Source organism: Cherax quadricarinatus, chromosome 54 (assembly GCF_038502225.1).
Source record: "Cherax quadricarinatus isolate ZL_2023a chromosome 54, ASM3850222v1, whole genome shotgun sequence".
Lineage (NCBI taxonomy): Eukaryota > Metazoa > Arthropoda > Malacostraca > Decapoda > Parastacidae > Cherax > Cherax quadricarinatus.
The window spans coordinates 4,231,879-4,255,698 of record NC_091345.1 but is presented as its reverse complement, the minus strand read 5'-3'; the positions used below and the strand labels follow the sequence as shown (position 1 = coordinate 4,255,698).

At 41.0% G+C, this 23,820-nt stretch overlaps 1 protein-coding gene across 1 annotated transcript in view; it reads left to right on the top strand.

The window, feature by feature from the left end:
• The window catches only part of LOC128699121 (uncharacterized), a 50,636-nt gene that overhangs the window by 5,737 nt on the left and 21,079 nt on the right, over positions 1-23,820 (top strand). The window contains exon 2 of the mRNA XM_053791646.2: positions 23,540-23,591. Coding sequence (XP_053647621.2) covers positions 23,541-23,591 — 51 coding nt within the window. The 5' untranslated portion in view covers position 23,540. The remainder of the gene's footprint in view (positions 1-23,539; positions 23,592-23,820) is intronic.

The window sequence follows — 23,820 nt, the reverse complement described above, 5'->3', positions numbered from 1 at the left end:
TTTTCACATTCTGTATGATCAAGCTCTACTTCACCTAGATTATAGCTTCGATGGTTATTTTCATTACCAAGGGCAAGTACCTTACACTTATCCACATTGAACTTCATCTGCCATTTTTCAGACCAGGACATTAATTTGTCCAAATCCTCCTGGAGTACATTGCTATCCTCCTCAGAGTGAATTATACGGCCTATCTTTGTATCATCAGCAAACTTACTCATGTCACTCGTAATCCCTTCATCAAGGTCATTAATGTAAATTACGAACAAGAGAGGGCCTAGTGGAACGCCACTAGTGACTAATCCCCATTCAGATTTCACTCCATTAATGGTAACTCTGCTTTCTATTGGTAAGCCATGCCTCTATCCATGCTAGAACTTTACCTCCTATACCATGAGCTGCCACTTTTTTCATGAGTCTCCTGTGAGGTACTCTATCGAAGGCTTTACTAAAATCCAAATAAACAATATCATATTCCTTATCACTGTCAACTGCCTCAAATGTTCTATTGAAGAACGTCAGTAAGTTTGTCAGGCAGGAACGACCTCTCGTGAATCCATGCTGAGATTCATTTATCAAGTTATGCTCTTCAAGGTGACTTCTAATAATGTCAGCTATAATTGATTCTAATAATAAAACATCTAATGAGAATTCACATCATAGCTTACTTTGATATTATATTTCAGTGTAAACTATACTGTGCTTGGCTTAGCAACAAAGTGGCAGGCTGGAACAAACAGGTAAACATGTTGAAAATAAATGGTATAAAATACCGACACTATGGAAACATAAACACATATGCAGTTTAATGTGATCCTTTATTGACAACGTTTCGCCCACATAGTGGGCTTTTTCAAGGCACAAACAGATCTGTAGATGAATGGTTCAGAGAACCGACATGTTGTTGAATTAGACACATGTGCAACTCTTGGGTATCTTTATTGAGGAAACGCTTCGCCACACAGTGGCTTCATCAGTCTAGACAAAGGAGAAGAACTGGAGGAGAATGAGGTAATCAGTCCCTCAGCCTTGAGTCGATGTGGTCAGTCCATCAATCTTGAATAGAATACGGTATATGAGCGGAGAAGCAGCTTATAAACCGTAGACAGGTGAGGGGCAGCAGTCGTAGGTGGTGTCACATTTGTCCAATGTGGAAGTAGGTCGTGCCCAAGGGTTAGGCAAGTGAAGAATTCCCAAGTATTAAGATCCCAAGAAGTTTCTACAATCCTGTCAGACACTGAAACTTCTTGGGATCTTAATACATGGGAATTCTTCACTTGCCTAACCCTTGGGCACGACCTACTTCCACATTGGACAAATGTGACACCACCTACGACTGCTGCCCCTCACCTGTCTACGGTTTATAAGCTGCTTCTCCGCTCATATACCGTATTCTATTCAAGATTGATGGACTGACCACATCGACTCAAGGCTGAGGGACTGATTACCTCATTCTCCTCCAGTTCTTCTCCTTTGTCTAGACTGATGAAGCCACTGTGTGGCGAAGCGTTTCCTCAATAAAGATACCCAAGAGTTGCACGTGTCTAATTCAACAACAAACAGATCTACCTGGGGTGGAAGGTACGGGAGTATTTATAGTCAGGTTCAGAATGTTGAGGTCAGGTGGAGAATGCTGCATCTGATGATCCACCGGGTGGGGTTACAGAGTCTTGGGTAGCTTGGCAGGGGTATTGGACAAGTTGTGAGTAGACCCTCTGTAGTGTTCTATGTTCTTATGTGGGATAGCGATGAAGAAGTTTCTTGGCAAGTGGTTCAGCTATGTTATAGAAGCCATTGTTCTGGTTGAAATTGTTGGTTATAGAGATAAGCGATGATTCCAGGATTCTTCGGTATTGAGTGTTGTCTTCTGTGGCGATAAGTCTTGAGTTTCTGTAGTTAATTAAATGGTTGTGTGAATTGCGATGTTGTACACAGGCATTCCTTATATCGTCAGTCCTGCTTGCGTATTGGTGTTCTGAAATGCGTTTCAGAACACCAATACACAAGCAGGACTGACGATACAAGGAATGCCTGTGTACAACATCGCAATTCACACAACCATTTAATTAACTACAGAAACTCAAGACTTATCGTACTGGTGTTCTGAAATGCGTTTCAGAACACCAATACGCAAGCAGGACTGACGATATAAGGAATGCCTGTGTACAACATCGCAATTCACACAACCATTTAATTAACTACAGAAACTCAAGACTTATCGCCACAGAAGACAACACTCAATACCGAAGAATCCTGGAATCATCGCTTATCTCTATAACCAACAATTTCAACCAGAACAATGGCTTCTATAACATAGCTGAACCACTTGCCAAGAAACTTCTTCATCGCTATCCCACATAAGAACATAGAACACTACAGAAGGTCTACTCACAACTTGTCCAATACCCCTGCCAAGCTACCCAAGACTCTGTAACCCCACCCGGTGGATCATCAGATGCAGCATTCTCCACTCGACCTCAACATTCTGAACCTGACTATAAATACTCCCGTACCTTCCACCCCAGGTAGATCTGTTTGTGACCTGAAAAAGCCCACTGTGTGGGAGAAACGTTGTCAATAAAGGATCACATTAAACTGCATGTGTTTATGTTTCCAGGTAAACATGTTACTGCCACAACTGTCTGATTAACTCTTACGTAAACTTGTCACTCTGGTGGTCATGGTCCGTACCAAACCTTCCCTCCCCACCACAAACATGTATATAAATTCAGTATTAATTCATCACAAATCATATATGTGTAGAAAAGTGCTACAATTTGTTTAACACAAAATGTTAAGGTTAGGTTTGTACAAGGTTGTAATAAAACTGACTTAAATATTATTGTTTTTTAAACAATTAAACTATTGATTGTCACTAATTTACGCCTGTTTAATGTTTACACTAGACAAAATAACAACAACATGAACAATAAAAGGGGTGTAATTAAGTCCTATGCAGTTAGAATAGTTACAGTATGCTGGCATACAACAGTGTGTGTGGGGGGGGGGGGGTAGGGGCTCAACTCTAGGTGATTCACCTCCACTGGCCTACAGTGGAGTGTTGTATTAGTGGCTGGGGGAGACAAATGTTGGAGGTGGGGGCAAACACGGTCATTCACCACCACCACTACGGGTGTGCAGTGGAGTGTTGTGTTGGGGGATGAAATGGGGAAGGGGTGAGAGAAGCGCGGCGGAGGCCAACACTGGGTCATTCACCACCACTAGCCAGCCAAACATGTCCTTACTACGCCTTACACCACCACCAACTGACAAGTTTTTGTTGTGTTGGTCAAGGCTGCACATAAAAGAGCGGACTGACCTTGTGTATCTTTGTGTTTATGCCTGTCCACACCTAGTTATAATTACGGGGGCCAATCTTGGCTCGTAGCACCATCAGTTACAACAGTTACTCTAAATTCCTTACCTAATGGGCATCATCCTACCTTAGGATGAAATACTTTCAAGCGTCTACGCCCTTTGGTCCTCTCTCCTGTCTTTCTAGCGGTCAGTCTTTCTCTGTCCTATCGATTCCTCTGAAAATCTTGTAGTTCGTTCTCATATTCCTCCTGGTTCTTCTTTCCAGTAGTGTTGCAAAATTTAGTGTCCTTAGTTTTTCTTTTCAGTTCACTTCTTTAAGCTCCGGGATTACTCTCAAAGCGCACCTCAGGACTATATCTGTCAAGTGCAGGATCTTGAAAGACCCTCTGTTGGAGTACCTTAAGTTTGCCAGAGATCCTCATTCCGCTCTTGTTATTAGACTCATTTGGGATTCCAGTGATATACTTGGCAATATGCTGATTAGAAAGATTTTTCATTTTCCGAGGATTATAGTTTCTTCCGCCTTCTATCGGAATGTTAGGTTAAAGTTCAGAAGTTTGATATACCATTCTTTTGGATGATCTGTCTTTTTCCTTTCTTTTCACCGACTTTTGTACATGGCCGAAGTCACGCAAGGAGACTCATTCGAAGAATAACTCCACTTGACTGGATCTGTCACATTCTGGTGACCAGTACTCTCAGGGTTCCTGTTCTGGCCGTCAGTATTTTTACTCTGCTTTCAGCTTCCTCCAGTGTTTTTCTCTAGCACTGCTTTAGTACTCACACCAATGAAAAGTAGGGGCGCCATTGGTACACTAAGAGAAAACACAGTAAGAGTCTGGGGCCCAAGACTGTTCAACAGCCTCCCACCAGGGACAAGGGAAATTACCAACAGACCCCTGGCAGCCTTCAAGAGGTAGTTGGACAGATACTTAAAGTCGATATCGGATCAGCCGGGTTGTGGTTCGTATTTTGAACTGCAAACGGCCAGCAGTAAAAACCTGGTTGATCAGGCTGTGATCCACCGGGAGGCCTTGTCGTAAACCGGGCCGCGGGGGCGTTGATCCCCAGAATACTCTCCATGTAGACCCTCCACAGGATGGGTATGTTAACTACCCTCCACAGGATGGGTATGTGAACTACCCTCCACAGGATGGGTATGTTAACTACCCTCCACAGGATGGGTATGTTAACTACCCTCCACAGGATGGGTATGTTAACTACCCTCCACAGGATGGGTAGGGGTAACTTCCTTCCACAGGATGGGCTGGGTTCATTACTAATTATGAAATGAAATAATAATAATAATAATAATAATAATAATAATAATAATAATAATAATGATAAGAAGAAGAAGAAGAAGAAGAAGAAAGAGAGATCCTAATTTTAACGAATGTCAAATAATGCAGAAAGAAATATTAGGGAAAAATAATAAAAGTAAAAAAAAAGTAGGAATGAAAAAATTATTAAAATAAATAGAATAGTGGAAATGGAAGGTAAGAAAAGAATGAGTGAACGAGGCCAAGTAGGTAGGAAAGTTAGTAAGCCTAAATATGTCAGTAGGTCTATGGCTGTCAGCATGATTAAGATCAGTAGGCCTAAGGTCATTATGCCTAAAAGGATCAGTAGTCTTAGGGACATCATTATGCCTAAGGAGATCAGTAGGCCTAGGGAAGTCAGCAGGTCACAAATTTTTCACACTAGAGTGTTGTTTGGTCTTCCAACAGTGCTGAAAATGTCGTTGTCAGATGATCAGTCGTCGTGTGAGAGAGTTAGTGGTGGTCAAGAGTCAGTCACAAGGGACTAAAACAGGTTTGGACTCTTTTTAGAATATAATGTAAGAAGATTGCAGCGTGATTCTTTCCCACGTCTGGGCCTGGTACAGCCAGCATGCTGAACTCTTCCAGGGACTGCGATATCTCACCCTGCCAGACATAAACCACGCCATTATCTTATTTTGTTATGGTCGGTTACCTATATTTAAATACAGTTAATTCTGTGCTAACCTACCATAACCATACCCTCCCATTTGTAACATCTGGGTATCTTTATTTTGTAGATATTTCACCATCCAATGACTTTACAATTACAGTACAGAGTAAACGGAAGACTGTAAAAGAGGGGGTAATCAGTCCCTCATCCTCATACAAATATATACAAAAGTGAGTTCAAGATAAGATAATCCCTCATCCTAGGAGCAAGTGTTGCATGTATAATGTTCGCCAAGACCGTAGTCCTGGCACGGGTCTCAATCTTGCTATGACCCGTCTGGAGCAGGTGTTGAGTACCATGGTCCTTATGAATCTGAAGCACAGGCAGGGAGATGGTTGTTTTATATACTGGAGTCAAATGAGGTGCAGCAGATGAAGGCATTGTCACTTTCGGGCGGGACCCACCAGTGGAAGTAGGTCATGTCCAAGAGTTGGGCCAGAGGTTAGTAATTATGTTGTTGAGATATCCTCTGTACTAAGGTTAGATGATGTCGCTGTGTCTGACAAAATGATGAATTAGATATATATGCTGGATTTGGTTATCTTTATCTTGTAGACATTTCTCTGTTCAGTGGCTTTATCAATGCAGGAACATAAACGTAAGACTGTAGAAGAGAACGTAATCAGTCCCTCAGCCAAGGAAGAGATGTTGAGCACCACAGTCTTAATGACTCTGAAGCGCAGGTTCCTGAGTTGAGGGACTGATACTCTTTTCCCTACAGTCTTTTGTTTATGTCCATGTATTGTACTGATATAGCCATTGGATGGCGAAACGTCTACAAAACATAGATACTCAGATGTTTTATGTGTGTCTAATTCATCTTGCTGATACTGTATACTGTTGATATATTAAACCCATAACAAATATTTAATTTTTGTCTAGGTTTAGATGAGGTACAAATCAATTAACCTGGTTATTGAGGTATAAAGCCTGCCGACTACACGAGGGTCAAAAAGGATGCATGCGACTTGTTCACCACTACACAAGAATACTTTAATCTCTAAAACAGAGATTAACGTAATATCTTAGCATATATATGCTATCAATGAACTGTTAGGAGTTCGGACATATATGTGCGTCTTATTTTGAAGACAGCTTGCTTAAGCAACATTTAGATGTATCAGGAAGGCTCCAAAACTGGTCTGAGGTGTTCCCTTAGGTGTACAGTGACCGATATTAAAATTTCAGAACACTTTCAAGATATATACCAAAGGATTTAATCGATATATCAAATTGACTCTAGACATTAGAAGCTAAAGTTTAAACTTTAAATCTGTTATTAGTTTATACGTCAGCATAAAAACCAGAAATGAGTTTTGTTATAAGATGACCTGACCAGTTGTACCGACACCTCGGCATGTCCAGGCCAGACTAACATTGAACACAGGTGAAGGTGGAGTACGATGGTTTTATAACGGATCACGACAGCAGCTGCCTCTTATCTACACGTGCTAAACTAATAATGATATTGTAAGAATAATAATCTTTATTTCTACAAGCATATAATAAAACTATTACAGACCAAGCTGACATGGTTGGTATACTATACAAACCAGTGAAATTATTTACAAACAGTATTTCTCAGTCTGTGCACTTTGATGCATTGGTATACTATATAGAAAGTCCCTGGTTATGCAGAGCATTTCGGCCAACTTAGGTTAATCTTATCCCCCAGGATGCCACTCGCACCAGTCGTTTTACATCCAGGTACCTACTTACTGCTAGATTAACAGGAGCAGCAGGTGTAAAGAAATATGCCCAACGTTTCACCCGTGTCGGGATCGATCCCCAGACCCTCAGTGTTTGAGCTGAGGACGCTACCAACCAAGCCACGAGCACCCTGAGAGACATTCATCATGTGTTCCTGGAAGATTGTTGAAAAAAAATGAATGATAACTGTTTCAAGACAGGTTTGGTGGGTTCTGAGGAAAAAAAAATCAACGAGAAGCTTTAAAAAGAAATTTAGATTTCCAGGAAGGTGGATAACTATTTTAAGAATATGAACAATAAAACAGGAAGCCTAAATTTAGTCTCTGTCAACTACGTTGCTATTTAGATGTCACTTTAAAGAATAATGTTGTGCAATGATGTAATCTTGTAAGACATACAATGTGGTAGACACTGTGGTAATCATACTGCGGTAGACACACTTTGGTAGATATTGTGGTAGACATACCATGGTAGACTCACCATGATAGACACTGGCAGATACACTATGGTAGACACTGTGATAAACACTGTGGTAGACACACCATGATAGACACACTGTAGCAGAGTACCAAACTGACAGAGTACAGCATTAGAGGGATACTTCGCTAGGAGATAACGCCCCGAAATTTAACTAGCATATACATGGCAGGATTCGTAACTAGTAAGAATTTGGCAGGGTACTTAACTAGCAGATACATGGCAGGGTATTTAACTAGAAGATATCCGCAAGGTGCTTTGACTAGGAGATTCATGAGAGGGTACTTAACTAGAAGGTTACTGGCAAAATGAGGAACTTACAGGAGAGAGAATGAGTAAAGAAAGAAACGTATAATATGTAAGAATTTGTGAGAAACAGAGAAGAAAAAGGAAGACACGGATTCCAAAAATAGATGTATAAAAGAATTGTGAGAAACATGGTGCGAGGAAGTGGAGAATTTAGCGCAAAATGAGGATGAGGAGGATGAGAAAGGGAAGATAGAGGAAGGAGAAAGTTGGAAAAAGAAACAGGTAGAGAAGGAAAGGAGAAGGGGAAGAGGAAGTGTGAGGCGGTAAAAATAAGGAAGGAGAGAGATATATATAAAAGGAGGGCGAGAAGAAGAAAAAGAAGAAGTAGGAGGAGGAAGATGAGTGGATAAGAGAAGAGAGGAAAGAGGAAGAGAAGAATGGAGACAGAAGGAGGAAGAGTGTGGGGCCAGGTATGAGGAGAGAGGAGAGGCAGGGTGAGTGACCTGGTGCGACCCACCTGCAACTTGGTTGACAGCATCGTCTCCTACACCGGTTCACTGACCGCTGTCTCTCTAAACTTGTGGCTGCTGGGGTCTACTCTTAGCCACTAACCCCGCCTCTCAACTTTCAACTGACCAACGGGGATTGTAGTCTTTTTGTCTATTTCACAGTTACTTTTAAAAGTGTGTATAAATTTGCTTCCGCTACTTTTGCCAATTTAATACTTAAGAAGTGTTTCCTAACATCCCTGTAACTCAGCTGAACTTTTAGCTTCCATCTATGTCCCAATGTAGCAGTTTCCGTCGTATTAAAGAATCTCTCCTTATCTACCCTGCATAGTTCCTTTAGCTATAGTAAAGGATTAGTGATGTTTACGAAAATCTCGATTATCTTGAGGTTTTGTGTATGACTGACCAGGTGTGGATTCTATGCTGATCCAGTAGACTCGAAGGGTGGGAGGGGGTGACATGTGTATAGTAATTTAAAACCATTCATGTTTAGTATCCAGATAACAGTTCATAAATTTGGCAGCTTGCATATGCTTAGGAAGATGCAGTTTAGGAGCGCTTCGAGAAAGAGGGTAGATTTTATATTCACTTTCAGTTCTCTTTCCTTGTCCAATATTTGGACTTCCTTCCCAGTCTGTAGTCTGTCACAGGTCTTCGTTCACCCTCTCTCATTTTATAACCTTGCACATGTTGTGGTTAAATTCCCATTGCCACCTTTTCACCCACACTCGCAACTTGCTTGACTCTTCCTGTTGAGTCTACAGTGACATAGTCTGCAGTCACATAGTCTACAGTGACAGTCTACAGTGAAGACAATGTCAATACTCCTCCGATCAAATTTTTCTTATACGCTTTACGTCATCCGTTAAAGGTGATACATAAGGATTGTATTTCTGTTTCTGTTTGCTGGTGTCGAGCTTCCATTTCCTACGTCTCACTTCTTAATTATCATTCGACCGGTGTGAAAGATTTCCCTTTTCTAGATATTGTTGTATTTGTGTTTTTTTTTTTTCATTACTGTAGAGTTTGTCCCCACCGCCTCTAACAGACCATTCCACTTGCTCATTACCCGCCAGCTGAAGAACTTCCTTCGGAGACCTTCAAGGCTTATTATTGTGTTAGAAATCTGAAAATACATTATGCATAACAAGCTTTTATTGGGTCAACGTTTCGCTAAGGATAAAGCTTGACAAACCTCTATCCAGAGCGAAATTTTCCAGATTTTTTTAAAAAGCTTGATCTGTATTTTGTCTTTATGAATAACTATCGTCATTACGCCTCTATATCAAGAAGATTTTTCTCTTTTGTTACCATCTGTGTCCTTTCCTTGTTGCCAGTCTTATCAAACAATATATCAATTCTCACCTCGATGATGCCTCCTCATTATGTTACAGGTTATGACTGTTCTTAGTGTTACAATAATTTTAGCATTTTATTCGAGTGGAAGCGCCAAGCTAGTATTGCTAATGCCGAATCTGTCAGTGACGTGGATTCAGAGTCTTTAGTACAGCCGTCTTAGCTCACGTGGTACAGGTATTCTACATTGTCTTGCAGGAGGCTCGTGTTCAGATTTCTGAACCCTGTTCTGTTCAACAATTTTGTATTCACCAAGTAGAACACAGACACGCGCGGTACTCAACAATATCTAGAGACTGTGAAGATGACTGGCATCAGAAACAGGCAGGTATCAGGGTCAGAGGAACACGACCCACATAGTCCACCAGCTGTAAGGTGGTAAGTTAGGAAAAAACTGCACAAAATTCAATTGCCCCAGTTTCCCCAGTGGCGTTGATTCACGGGAGATGATACACGAGCGTTGATTCACGGGAGATGATACACGAGCTTTGATTCACGGGAGATGATACACGAGCGTTGATTCACGGGAGATGATACACGAGCGTTGATTCACTGGAGATGATACACGAGCGTTGATTCACGGGAGATGATACACGAGCGTTGATTCACGGGAGATGATACACGAGCGTTGATTCACGGGAGATGATACACGAGCGTTGATTCACGGGAGATGATACACGAGCGTTGATTCACGGGAGATGATACACGAGCGTTGACTCACGGGTGATGATACACGAGCGTTGACTCACGGGAGATGATACACGAGTGTTGATTCACGGGAGATGATACACGAACGTTGATTCACGGGAGATGATACACGAACGTTGATTCACGGGAGATGATACACGAACGTTGATTCACGGGAGATGATACACGAACGTTGATTCACGGGAGATGATACACGAGCGTTGATTCACGGGAGATGATACACGAGCTTTGATTCACGGGAGATGATACACAAGCGTTGATTCACGGGAGATGATACACGAGCGTTGATTCACGGGAGATGATACACGAGCGTTGATTCACGGGAGATGATACACGAGCGTTGATTCACGGGAGATGATACACGAGCGTTGATTCACGGGAGATGATACACGAGCGTTGACTCACGGGAGATGATACACGAGTGTTGATTCACGGGTGATGATACACGAGCGTTGATTCACGAGAGATGATACACGAGCGTTGATTCACGGGAGATGATACACGAGCGTTGATTCACGGGAGATGATACACGAGCGTTGACTCACGGGAGATGATACACGAGTGTTGATTCACGGGAGATGATACACGAGTGTTGACTCACGGGAGATGATACACGAGCGTTGATTCACGGGAGATGATACACGAGCGTTGATTCACGGGAGATGATACACGAGTGTTGATTCACGGGAGATGATACACGAGTGTTGACTCACGAGAGATGATACACGAGCGTTGATTCACGAGAGATGATACACGAGTGTTGACTCACGGGTGATGATACACGAGCGTTGATTCACGAGAGATGATACACGAGTGTTGACTCACGGGAGATGATACACGAGCGTTGATTCACGGGAGATGATACACGAGTGTTGATTCACGGGAGATGATACACGAGTGTTGACTCACGGGAGATGATACACGAGCGTTGATTCACGAGAGATGATACACGAGCGTTGACTCACGGGAGATGATACACGAGCGTTGATTCACGGGAGATGATACACGAGTGTTGACTCACGGGTGATGATACACGAGCGTTGATTCACGAGAGATGATACACGAGCGTTGACTCACGGGAGATGATACACGAGCGTTGATTCACGGGAGATGATACACGAGCGTTGATTCACGAGAGATGATACACGAGTGTTGACTCACGGGTGATGATACACGAGCGTTGATTCACGAGAGATGATACACGAGCGTTGATTCACGGGAGATGATACACGAGTGTTGATTCACGAGAGATGATACACGAGTGTTGACTCACGGGAGATGATACACGAGCGTTGATTCACGAGAGATGATACACGAGCGTTGACTCACGGGAGATGATACACGAGTGTTGATTCACGAGAGATGATACACGAGAGTTGACTCACGGGAGATGATACACGAGAGTTGATTCACGAGAGATGATACACGAGTGTTGACTCACGGGTGATGATACACGAGCGTTGATTCACGAGAGATGATACACGAGCGTTGATTCACGAGAGATGATACACGAGCGTTGATTCACGGGAGATGATACACGAGTGTTGACTCACGGGAGATGATACACGAGCGTTGATTCACGGGAGATGATACACGAGTGTTGACTCACGGGAGATGATACACGAGCGTTGATTCACGGGAGATGATACACGAGCGTTGATTCACGGGAGATGATACACGAGCGTTGATTCACGGGAGATGATATACGAGCGTTCATTCACGGGTGTAGATTCTCTGGGGACAATTTCTTGGTATTGGTTCTTTGGTCTCGATTTACAGGTGTCGATATTTAAGCGTTTATTCTTGGCAGTATCATCATCAGAATTTAAACTACTAGAGATTCTATACATACATACATAAATACATACATACATATATATATATATATATATATATATATATATATATATATATATATATATATATATATATATATATATATATATATTCTTACTTCATGGAAAATTCCAGGTGAACCTTTTAAAAATAACTTTATCAAAAATTTTTTACAATCACAGTAAGCGCAGTCATCGCCTCCGGTTCTTTCCTGATCTACTTTCTATTAATAATTAAAAAGAAAGTCCTGACCAACTCCAATATTTCTTCGCAGGAAAACATTCTTTGTTTCCAGCTTCACAGGCTGTCCGACCACCGGTATTTAATATTTTCTTAATCTGCATTTTCCGTGAATTATTTCCGGAGTGTTCGTAGTCTCTCAGTTAATATGTTATATATATCTCTCAATCTCAGGTATTTTAATATTGTAGGTTGTGATAAATCGTTTAGAAAAAACCAAGAAGTGGAGAAATGTTTAGTCAATGAAGATTCCCATATGTTGCATAAGTATCTCATTCTTCATATTATAGGTTATGTAAAGTATTGAAAATACATATTTTCTTTTTAAAGACAAATAATGATACGCAGTATTTCCATCATACCATGATTGTTTTTATCAAGTGTTATAAGATTTAACTTGGTGATTTATTCTTATTGTAGTAAATACCAGGTGGAGTTTGTGTTGACGTTGGTTAACCATATGTTTACCATACCAAGTTAAATAGGCTGTATAAAAATTTCTCTGTTACAAAGGTATTTTTTTTTTGCTGTACCATGGCCGCCTTTTGGTAAGAGTTGACTTAGTAATTCATGCAGCCTTTAATTTCTCTTGTTATATTACTCTCTCTCTCTCTCTTCCAGGTAGTGTACAACAGTGAGTTGTCAACATTTATACTCTTTTCTTTTATTTCCTACCACTTGTACTGTATTTTTACGTAGTGTACAGTCAGTGTTGTGTACGTGTGTTTGTTTGTGTGTGTGTACTCACCTATTTGTACTCACCTATTTGTGGTTGCAGGGGTCGATTCACAGCTCCTGGCCCCGCCTCTTCGCTGATTGCTACTAGGTCCTCTCTCTCCCTGCCCCATGAGCTCTATCATACCTCGCCTTAAAACTATGTATGGTTCCTGCCTCCACCACATCACTTTCTAGGCTATTCCATGGCCTGACTACTCTATGACTGAAGAAATACTTCCTAACATCCCTTTGATTCATCTGAGTCTTCAACTTCCAATTGTGTGTTAGTTAGTTACCATTTTGTCCTAGGCACATGTCGATTAGACACTAGGCCTGTTGTATATGAGTACGTGTGTGTGTGTGTGTGTGTGTGTGTGTGTGTGTGTGTGTGTGTGTGTGTGTGTGTGTGTGTGTGTGTGTGTGTGTGTGTGTGTGTGTGTGTGTGTGTGTGTGTGTGTATATATGTGTGTGTGTATGTGTGTATGTGTGTGTGTGTGTGTGTGTGTGTGTGTGTGTGTGTGTGTGTGTGTGTGTGTGTGTGTGTGTGTGTGTGTGTGTGTGTGTGTGTGTGTGTGTGTTTTGGAATGTATATATTCTTGCAGTAAAATGGTGAAAATTCAACTCAGTCATCCAGACAACTTGAATTCTCCCAGCACCTACAAACCTCTCACCTACGTCCCCGCCCCCCACACACACACATAAATAATACATGTTACTCCTTAAACTAGATAGAAGTGAACAGTTCTTCTCAACAGATAGTTTCGTTGTAGACTTGCAATTCCTCTGCTATCTATTTTTCCCAAGCACTCTCACGTCAATACAGACTCTTGAGTGGATGAGTCTGTCTTAACCGGCCATCACATGATATGTTTCTTTCTCCCCCCCCCCTCCCCACTCAAAAAAAAAAAAATTGTAAGCTACAGAGTGTTCAGAAAGTATACTCAGACATACATGTAGTTCCTAATCTCTCACACTGGATCATCTCACACTGGTTCATCTCTCCCACTGGTTAGTCATCTCACACTGATCCATCGCCTCTCAGGTACAGTGGGAAGGAGGGATTGGCAGGTCACAGAAGTTACTCTGGTAAAACACTGGAGGTACCAGACAGCAGAGTGACCCTAGTGTAAACATCACCAATGTTAGCTTCTGTTAAACATCTCTCTCTCTCTCTCTTTACACAGGATTTTACAAGGTTAGGCCAAGGTTGATGAAGGTAGCTGTTACCTGCATCAGCTCATTTTAAAGTCTTTTTCTTATTATGAGACATACAAATAGGGAACAGGGTGAAGTTGGAATTATCTGTGGGCCAGCGATTTCTTTTGGTCAACTGACTTGATTTCGTTGATGTCAATACCAAAACATCATTGAGGATCTCCACTACTTTCTTTTTCCAGTCCTGGTGTTTCCATTATTGCTGTCGTTTTCTAAGTCAGGAAAAAATCACCAGGTACTGTTGTATGACTTGAGATGATCCCATCAGTGGTGCCGGCTCTATAACAGGGGGCAACAAATCAGAGGTGTCTAGTAACACAAGGTTAGAGCAGCTGTCGCCCCCAGGGCAGCAGTGACCGTTAATTTACTAGCCGGACTTAGTGGTCTGCATTTCGTCAGTTAATGCTATATCCAATGAATTACCTTTCTAATATATAATTTTTTTAGGTTTGCGAATTAGTCGCGGAAATTACGGCCTTTTGGACGTGTTAACATGCAGTCTGTCTACTAACACTTTTCCTGTCTAATTCTCGTCATCCGATCATAGAACTTGAATAGACTGAAACAAACTGACAGCGAGGTTGTGGAGTCTAACTAGCCGTGAGAGAAGGAGAGGTTATAGACTGTCAGGCAACAAGGTGGTAGTGTGACGAGGAGAGGTTGTAGACTGTCAGACAAGAAGATGGTAGTGGGGAAGGAGAGGTTGTGGAGGTACTTGAGGAACAAGGTGAACGACCAGTAATGAGGTGGGCAAGTTCTTGCTCCGCCTTGCTGTGGTTACACTTCCCGAGGATGCTACGGTATATCTGGCGTGCACTGGTACTCCGTCTCTCTACTTTGTCTGCTTAATCTTAAACAACTTTTCCTAATCCTATCCTACCAACAGAGTGAGCAGGGCGGCTAGCCGCCCAATATGCGGTACCTATTTCAGCTCTCCTCTCTAACACGCCCCACACACAAGGAACACCGTCAGCTGTGAGTTGGGGACACGCCAACTTTAGTCTCCTATGCTTCTTAACAAGATAGGTGGGTTGAAAGATTAGTATAGCGAGGAGGAAGGAGGGGCATCTTCCCCAGCTGGTGTCCAGATGTGAGGTGGAGAGAGGTAGTGAAGCTCGGAGGAAAATGAAAAATGTTGTGTGAGTATAAGGAAGGAATGCCACTGTTTTCATAATAATAAATAGGCACCTGAGTGTTAGCCTACTGCTGTAGGGGATAGTATACTTTAAATAATACTGGACTTTAAAAGAGCTGAGGAAAGATGTCCACTCTTAGCTTCTAGCTGCTTCAACACTTTCAATAAAGAAAAAGGGAGATAAGGCAAGGAGAGAGGGCCATTTGAATATATAAAAAGTGGCCAAGCTGGAATGTAGGAAGAAAGAGGCGAATGAACCAAGGAATTGCGGGAATAATTCAACGGATCGAAGAGGGAAGTAAAGGGGAGGGGAAGGGAGAGAGTGACCCTTGTCGAGGGAAATATGGGGGAAAAGGGAAGGGAGAGTAGGGCTTGTTGAGGGGAGTAAGGGAGAGAGTAGGTCTTGTCGAGAGAAGGGGGAAAGGGAGAGAGTAGGGCTTGTCTAGGGAAGTAAGGGAGGAAGGGAAGGGGTAGAGAGAGTGGTACTTGTTGATGGAAGGAGGGATGGGAAGGGAGAGTAGGGGTTGTCGAGGGATGTAATGGGGGAGGGGAAGGGAGAGAGTAGGGCTTGTTTAGTTCTCAGTGCTGCCAACAATTTATGCCGTATCATACAGAGAAACTTATGGACTACAGCTGAACTTGTCGATATGGTCACAGAGTTGGTCGTCGCCGAATATACTCCACCAATACTGGAAGGTGTAAGCAGAGCAGGTGTTCATCTAAACAACACCTAATGATGGTAGTAGTAATAGTAGTAGCAGTAGTACATGGGAAGGCCATAGCAGAAAAATTTCAATCCGCACTGAGGCTATGGTGGACTATCTACGTTTATCAGATAATTAAGGAAAGAATAGTAAAAAAAAAGATTCTCCCTATCCCGTCTTCCTCCGGCCACTCCTGGCATGAAACACACACACATAATTTCGGTTCTAAAACATGGGTTAGAGTTTGTTGGATTGCCACTCAGACTGCCGTATAGAACAGGGAGTCTCCATCCCCTGGATTATCTATTATGATGAGCTCCAGCTGCTGTACCCTTGTCATCTGGAACCGCTGAGCCTTCAGTGAGGTTCACTACACCGTTGGGACCTGAGGTTCGGGTCATGCTGGTGTATTAGAGTGGCGGTGCTGCTGATGTATTAGTTCGCTGGGAGACGTAATATGACAATTTCTGCTGTTTTCTTTCGCAGTCCTTTCTATTAACTCCCATAAGCACTTATGTGGATTTCTCACGGTTTGCAACAAATTTCTTGATTAGGTTAGCTTAGGTTAGGTTACAGGTAGGTTAGGCTAGGCTACAGGTAGGTTAGATTTGGTTAGGTTAGCCAACATGTAGGTTAAGTTTGTTTTGTTAAGTTAGGTTAGGTTAAGTTAGACTGTCCTCTTTCCATAAAAAATAGCCAATTATAATACAACAACAGAAAAAATCAAATATAAAATAAAAGCGAATAGAAAAGAATAAAAAACGGGCATCCACTGAGAGAGGCAGACAACTATGTCAGAGTTTTACTGTTTAAAGTTCCTTCATTAGTCTGCCATTTGACTGTCCTTACAACAGTTTAATGATGTTTGGGATTGAGAGAGAGGATTTATTGGTATTACTGGATTCTGTAATTGGCTAAGTAATGTCTGACTTAACCTAATCTAAATAACACCTATTGATAAATTAGCTAAAAAAAAAAAAACGTAAAAATATACAGTGACATTATGAGGACCTACCTAACCAAACTTAATGTAACCTAACCTAAGCTATCCTAACTTATCCTAACCTAATTAGCTTGAATTACACAAGTACAAGATTGTCTTAATCAAATGCATTAAAAATCTGCATTAAGGTAACTTTAGGATAACAGGCTGATAGGCTAACATTCTTCAGGTATTTGTTTACATACCATGGTAAATAAAATCTTGTTTGAATTAGGAGCTAAATTATTTTAAACCAATATCGTCGTATATTGAGGGAAAACAGATTAGCGTGGAATGTATAACAAGGGACTGGTAGTGGAAATTTATCCAGTGGCAAGATATATGAGGAAGATATTTTGGTATAAAGCTTATCGACTGCACGAGTGTCATTTAAGGTTGCAATTAATTTATACAACTTGAAATTTGTACCTTGAACATGTAAAAAATAACTCAGCGAAAATAGGAAATAAAACTCACATATTTTCTGAGGATATGTAAGTACATGACAGAGCTCTCGTTTTTTTTTTCATATTTACACTGTGATAGTTTTAGATATTTGCAGTCACGAGTTTTATTGTGATTACTTCCATACCTTGAAAATGTCTGAACATCTCGGCATTATTACATGTAAAATCTGTTACAAAATACTGAAAATGAAACATTTCATACAGTGGTCATTCATGTGAGTATATCAGTGTACGAGAAGATAACTTTCTTACCTAGAAAATGTATTTTTTAAGTAAGTTGAGCATCATATTTGGCCGACTAGGATTATTCTGACAGATGCACACCACTCAGTTACATACATTTAATTACCTCTAAAAATTACTATATACAAATATCCTTGAATGCTTGTGTCGTTAAATATATTATCAATGAATTATAACATGTTTTATATAGGACACTGAGTGACAGATGACTGTAAAGTAAGAAAAAAATTAAAAGTTATTTTTAGACATGGAGTGGAGTAGTCAGACTGGTTGGTAGAGGTCATGACTCCCACCGCACGTTATTTACCCTGCACTGGACCGGCAGGTTACTCACACCAGTGTTCAACCAATACCTGGGAAGGTGTGGCTGGAATGGAGAATGGGTTCGGGTGGGTTAGGCGAGTGGGTTAGGCGGCTCAGGGACAGAGAACGTTGGGAAAGGTGATAAAAGCGGATTCTGGGATAAAGTTGGTATAAATTTGTGATGCAGAAAAAATATATAGGCGTAGTCTAGTCAGTCTAGCAGGAGAAATATAGAGGCGTAGTCTAGTCAGCATAGCAGGAGAAATATAGAGGTGTAGTCTAGTCAGTCTAGCAGGAGAAATATAGAGGCGTAGTCTAGTCAGTCTAGCAGGAGAAATATAGAGGCGTAGTCTAGTCAGTCTGACAGGAGAAATATAGAGGCGTAGTCTAGTCAGTCTGGCAGGAGAAATATAGAGGCGTAGTCTAGTCAGTCTGACAGGAGAAATATAGAGGCGTAGTCTAGTCAGTCTAGCAGGAGAAATATAGAGGCGTAGTCTAGTCAGTCTAGCAGGAGAAATAAAGACGTAGTCTAGTCAGTCTAGCAGGAGAAATAGAGACGTAGTCTAGTCAGTCTAGCAGGAGAAATATAGAGGCGTAGTCTAGTCAGTCTAGCAGGAGAAATAGAGACGTAGTCTAGTCAGTCTAGCAGGAGAAATATAGAGGCGTAGTCTAGTCAGTCTAACAGAGAAATATACAGGCGTAGTCTAGTCAGTCTGGCAGGAGAAATAGAGACGTAGTCTAGTCAGTCTAGCAGGAGAAATATAGAGGCGTAGTCTAGTCAGTCTAGCAGGAGATATATAGAGGTGTAGTCTAGTCAGCCTAGCAGGAGAAATATAGAGGTGTAGTCTAGTCAGTCTAGCAGGAGAAATAGAGACGTAGTCTAGTCAGTCTAGCAGGAGAAATATAGAGGAGCAGTCTAGTCAGTCTTGCAGGAGAAATATAGAGGAGCGTAGTCTAGTCAGTCTAGCAGGAGAAATAGAGACGTAGTCTAGTCAGTCTAGCAGGAGAAATATAGAGGTGTAGTCTAGTCAGTCTAGCAGGAGAAATATAGAGGCGTAGTCTAGTCAGTCTAGCAGGAGAAATATAGAGGCGTAGTCTAGTCAGTCTGACAGGAGAAATATAGAGGCGTAGTCTAGTCAGTCTGGCAGGAGAAATATAGAGGCGTAGTCTAGTCAGTCTGACAGGAGAAATATAGAGGCGTAGTCTAGTCAGTCTAGCAGGAGAAATATAGAGGCGTAGTCTAGTCAGTCTAGCAGGAGAAATAAAGACGTAGTCTAGTCAGTCTAGCAGGAGAAATAGAGACGTAGTCTAGTCAGTCTAGCAGGAGAAATATAGAGGCGTAGTCTAGTCAGTCTAGCAGGAGAAATAGAGACGTAGTCTAGTCAGTCTAGCAGGAGAAATATAGAGGCGTAGTCTAGTCAGTCTAACAGAGAAATATACAGGCGTAGTCTAGTCAGTCTGGCAGGAGAAATAGAGACGTAGTCTAGTCAGTCTAGCAGGAGAAATATAGAGGCGTAGTCTAGTCAGTCTAGCAGGAGAAATATAGAGGTGTAGTCTAGTCAGCCTAGCAGGAGAAATATAGAGGTGTAGTCTAGTCAGTCTAGCAGGAGAAATAGAGACGTAGTCTAGTCAGTCTAGCAGGAGAAATATAGAGGAGCAGTCTAGTCAGTCTGGCAGGAGAAATATAGAGGAGCAGTCTAGTCAGTCTAGCAGGAGAAATAAAGACGCAGTCTAGTCAGTCTAGCAGGAGAAATATAGAGGTGTAGTCTAGTCAGTCTAGCAGGAGAAATATAGAGGCGTAGTCTAGTCAGTCTAGCAGGAGAAATATAGAGGCGTAGTCTAGTCAGTCTGACAGGAGAAATATAGAGGCGTAGTCTAGTCAGTCTGGCAGGAGAAATATAGAGGCGTAGTCTAGTCAGTCTGACAGGAGAAATATAGAGGCGTAGTCTAGTCAGTCTAGCAGGAGAAATATAGAGGCGTAGTCTAGTCAGTCTAGCAGGAGAAATAAAGACGTAGTCTAGTCAGTCTAGCAGGAGAAATAGAGACGTAGTCTAGTCAGTCTAGCAGGAGAAATATAGAGGCGTAGTCTAGTCAGTCTAGCAGGAGAAATAGAGACGTAGTCTAGTCAGTCTAGCAGGAGAAATATAGAGGGGTAGTCTAGTCAGTCTAACAGAGAAATATACAGGCGTAGTCTAGTCAGTCTGGCAGGAGAAATAGAGACGTAGTCTAGTCAGTCTAGCAGGAGAAATATAGAGGCGTAGTCTAGTCAGTCTAGCAGGAGAAATATAGAGGTGTAGTCTAGTCAGCCTAGCAGGAGAAATATAGAGGTGTAGTCTAGTCAGTCTAGCAGGAGAAATAGAGACGTAGTCTAGTCAGTCTAGCAGGAGAAATATAGAGGAGCAGTCTAGTCAGTCTGGCAGGAGAAATATAGAGGAGCAGTCTAGTCAGTCTAGCAGGAGAAATAGAGACGCAGTCTAGTCAGTCTTGCAGGAGAAATATAGAGGCGTAGTCTAGTCAGTCTAGCAGGGGAAATATAGAGGCGTAGTCTAGTCAGTCTAGCAGGAGAAATAGGGACGTAGACTAGTCAGTCTAGCAGGAGAAATATAGAAGAGCAGTCTAGTCAGTCTAGCAGGAGAAATATAGAGGCGTAGTCTAGTCAGTCTAGCAGGAGAAATATAGAGGAGCAGTCTAGTCAGTCTAGCAGGAGAAATATAGAGGAGCAGTCTAGTCAGTCTAGCAGGAGAAATATAGAGGAGCAGTCTAGTCAGTCTAGCAGGAGAAATATAGAGGAGCAGTCTAGTCAGTCTAGCAGGAGAAATATAGAGGAGCAGTCTAGTCAGTCTAGCAGGAGAAATATAGAGGAGCAGTCTAGTCAGTCTAGCAGGAGAAATATAGAGGAGCAGTCTAGTCAGTCTAGCAGGAGAAATATAGAGGAGCAGTCTAGTCAGTCTAGCAGGAGAAATATAGAGGAGCAGTCTAGTCAGTCTAGCAGGAGAAATATAGAGGAGCAGTCTAGTCAGTCTAGCAGGAGAAATATAGAGGCGCAGTCTAGTCAGTCTAGCAGGAGAAAGTATAGAGAAATATAGAGCGTAGTCTAGTCAGTCTAGCAGGAGAAATATAGAGGCGTAGTCTAGTCAGTCTAGCAGGAGAAATATAGAGGCGTAGTCTAGTCAGTCTAGCAGGAGAAATATAGAGGCGTAGTCTAGTCAGTCTAGCTACTACCTCTAGTCAGTTTATTTACTACCTCTCCAATTACTACCCCTTCCAAGTTACTACCCCTCCAAATTACTACCTCTCCAAGTTACTACCCCTCCAAGTTACTACCCCTCCAAATTACTACCTCTCCAAGTTACTACCTCTCCAAGTTACTACCCCTCCAAGTTACTACCTCTCCAAGTTACTACCCCTCCAAGTTACTACCTCTCCAAGTTACTGCCTCTCCAAGTTACTACCCGTCCAAGTTAATACCCATTCCAAGTTACTACCTCTCCAAGTTGCTACTTCTCCAAGTTACAACCCCTTCCATGTTACTACCTCTACAAGTTACTACCTCTCCAAGTTACTACCTCTCCAAGCTACTATTCCTTCAAGTTATTGCCTCTCCAAGTTACTACCCCTCCAAGTACCACCCCTCCAAGTTGCTACCTCTCCAAGTTACTACCCCTTCCAAGTTACAACTTCATGTTACTACCCCTCCAAATTACTACCTCTCCATGTTACTACCCCTCCATTTTGCTACACCTCCAAGTTACCGCTCCTGCAATTTACTGCTCCTGCAAGTTACTGCTCCGGCAAGTTACTGCTCCGGCAAGCACTAACATAGTGACACACTACCCTAGTCAGAGTGAACAAGTTTCTGTGTTGCGACGTCAAAGAGAAATTCCAGATTAAACCCTTAACCTTCCTAAACTTCCTGCTCCATTAGCCAGTTAAGTCTGGCTGTTTCAGCGGCTAGTTGTGTTGCAGTACGAGTGTTGCAGTGTTGGGTATTACAGTGTGTTAAGTGTTGGGTGGATGTTACACTGTGTTGGTTATTACAATACATTCCACACAAATGGACTAAGACTTAATGAAGATTTCACAGGAATGCAAAAGAATAATTTATAAAGGGTTAGGTATAGTACCCAGTACCTTGTACCACTGAGGTTTCTCGTGAAGCAATTCGTTCTTGCTTCACCATTGAATGCCGTGTAGATTTTAAGGCTTTTTGGTTACTCTGCCATTTCGTTGGCAGGCGTTTTTCAGTCATATCGTAATTTCTTATCTCTAGTTAAATATAAATATGTACAGGTGTATGTAACCTAAGACAACACAAACGAAACTCTAACTTAACCTCGACTAACCTATTAATTAATTAAATGGAATAAAATTTGTATGTGTGTTCGTGTCAGGATAATCTCAATAAAAGGGTATCATTGATGCCTTTGGCGACTGCTTAACGTTCCAATATTTATAGAGCTGATATGGGATTATCAGTATTGCTGTTGTTACACGGCCAGGAACACAGCTACACGACGGGTTTCTCACGAAATAAGATTCGGTATCTTTATATGTATATGTTTATAAGCTATTGTGTTCTGAGCACCTCTGCAAAAACAGTGATTATGTGTGAGTGAGGTGAAAGTGTTGAATGATGATGAAAGTATTTTCTTTTTGGGGATTTTCTTTCTTTTTTGGGTCACCCTGCCTCGGTGGGAGACGGTCGACTTGTTAAAAAAAATGTATATATATATATATATATATATATATATATATATATACATATATATATAAAATTATACATATACATATATATATATACATATACATATATATATAATTATACATATACATATATATATAATTATACATATATATATATATATATATATAATTATACATATACGTATATATATAATTATACATATACGTATATATATAATTATACATATACGTATATATATAATTATACATATACGTATATATATAATTATACATATACGTATATATATAATTATACATATACATATATATATATATATATATATATATATATATATATATATATATATATATATATATATATATATATATATATATGCAAAACAACCACTCTGAAAGAATAGAGAAATTCCAAGCGCTTTCGTGACTACTCACATTATCAAGCATAATGTGAGTAGTCACGAAAGCGCTTGGAATTTCTCTATTCTTTCAGAGTGGTTGTTTTGCATATTCTGAAATCACCTGTTTACTGTGATCTTATTGCATATATATATATATATATATATATATATATATATATATATATATATATATATATATATATATATATATATATATATATATATATATATATATATATATATCGACTGAAATTAAAACATTTTCTTCCCTACTAGGATGAAGATTCACGTCCGCTCCACAGCCTTGCTGTGCCTCGCTGCTCTTGTGGTAAGTACCGCCAATATCCAATTTTCTTTCGTAGTGGGTACGACTATACTCATATAATGACCTCACGTGGTTAAAGGATCTCGTCAGTTTTTGCAGTTTTATGTAGTAATTGTTTAGTTTACGTTGATGTCTAGTTTGTGAATCTCTTATTTCAGTTATGGGTCTTCGAATGTATCTTATTTGGAGAATATTACACAAGTGTTAATGACTAGCTCATTTTCAAGATGTC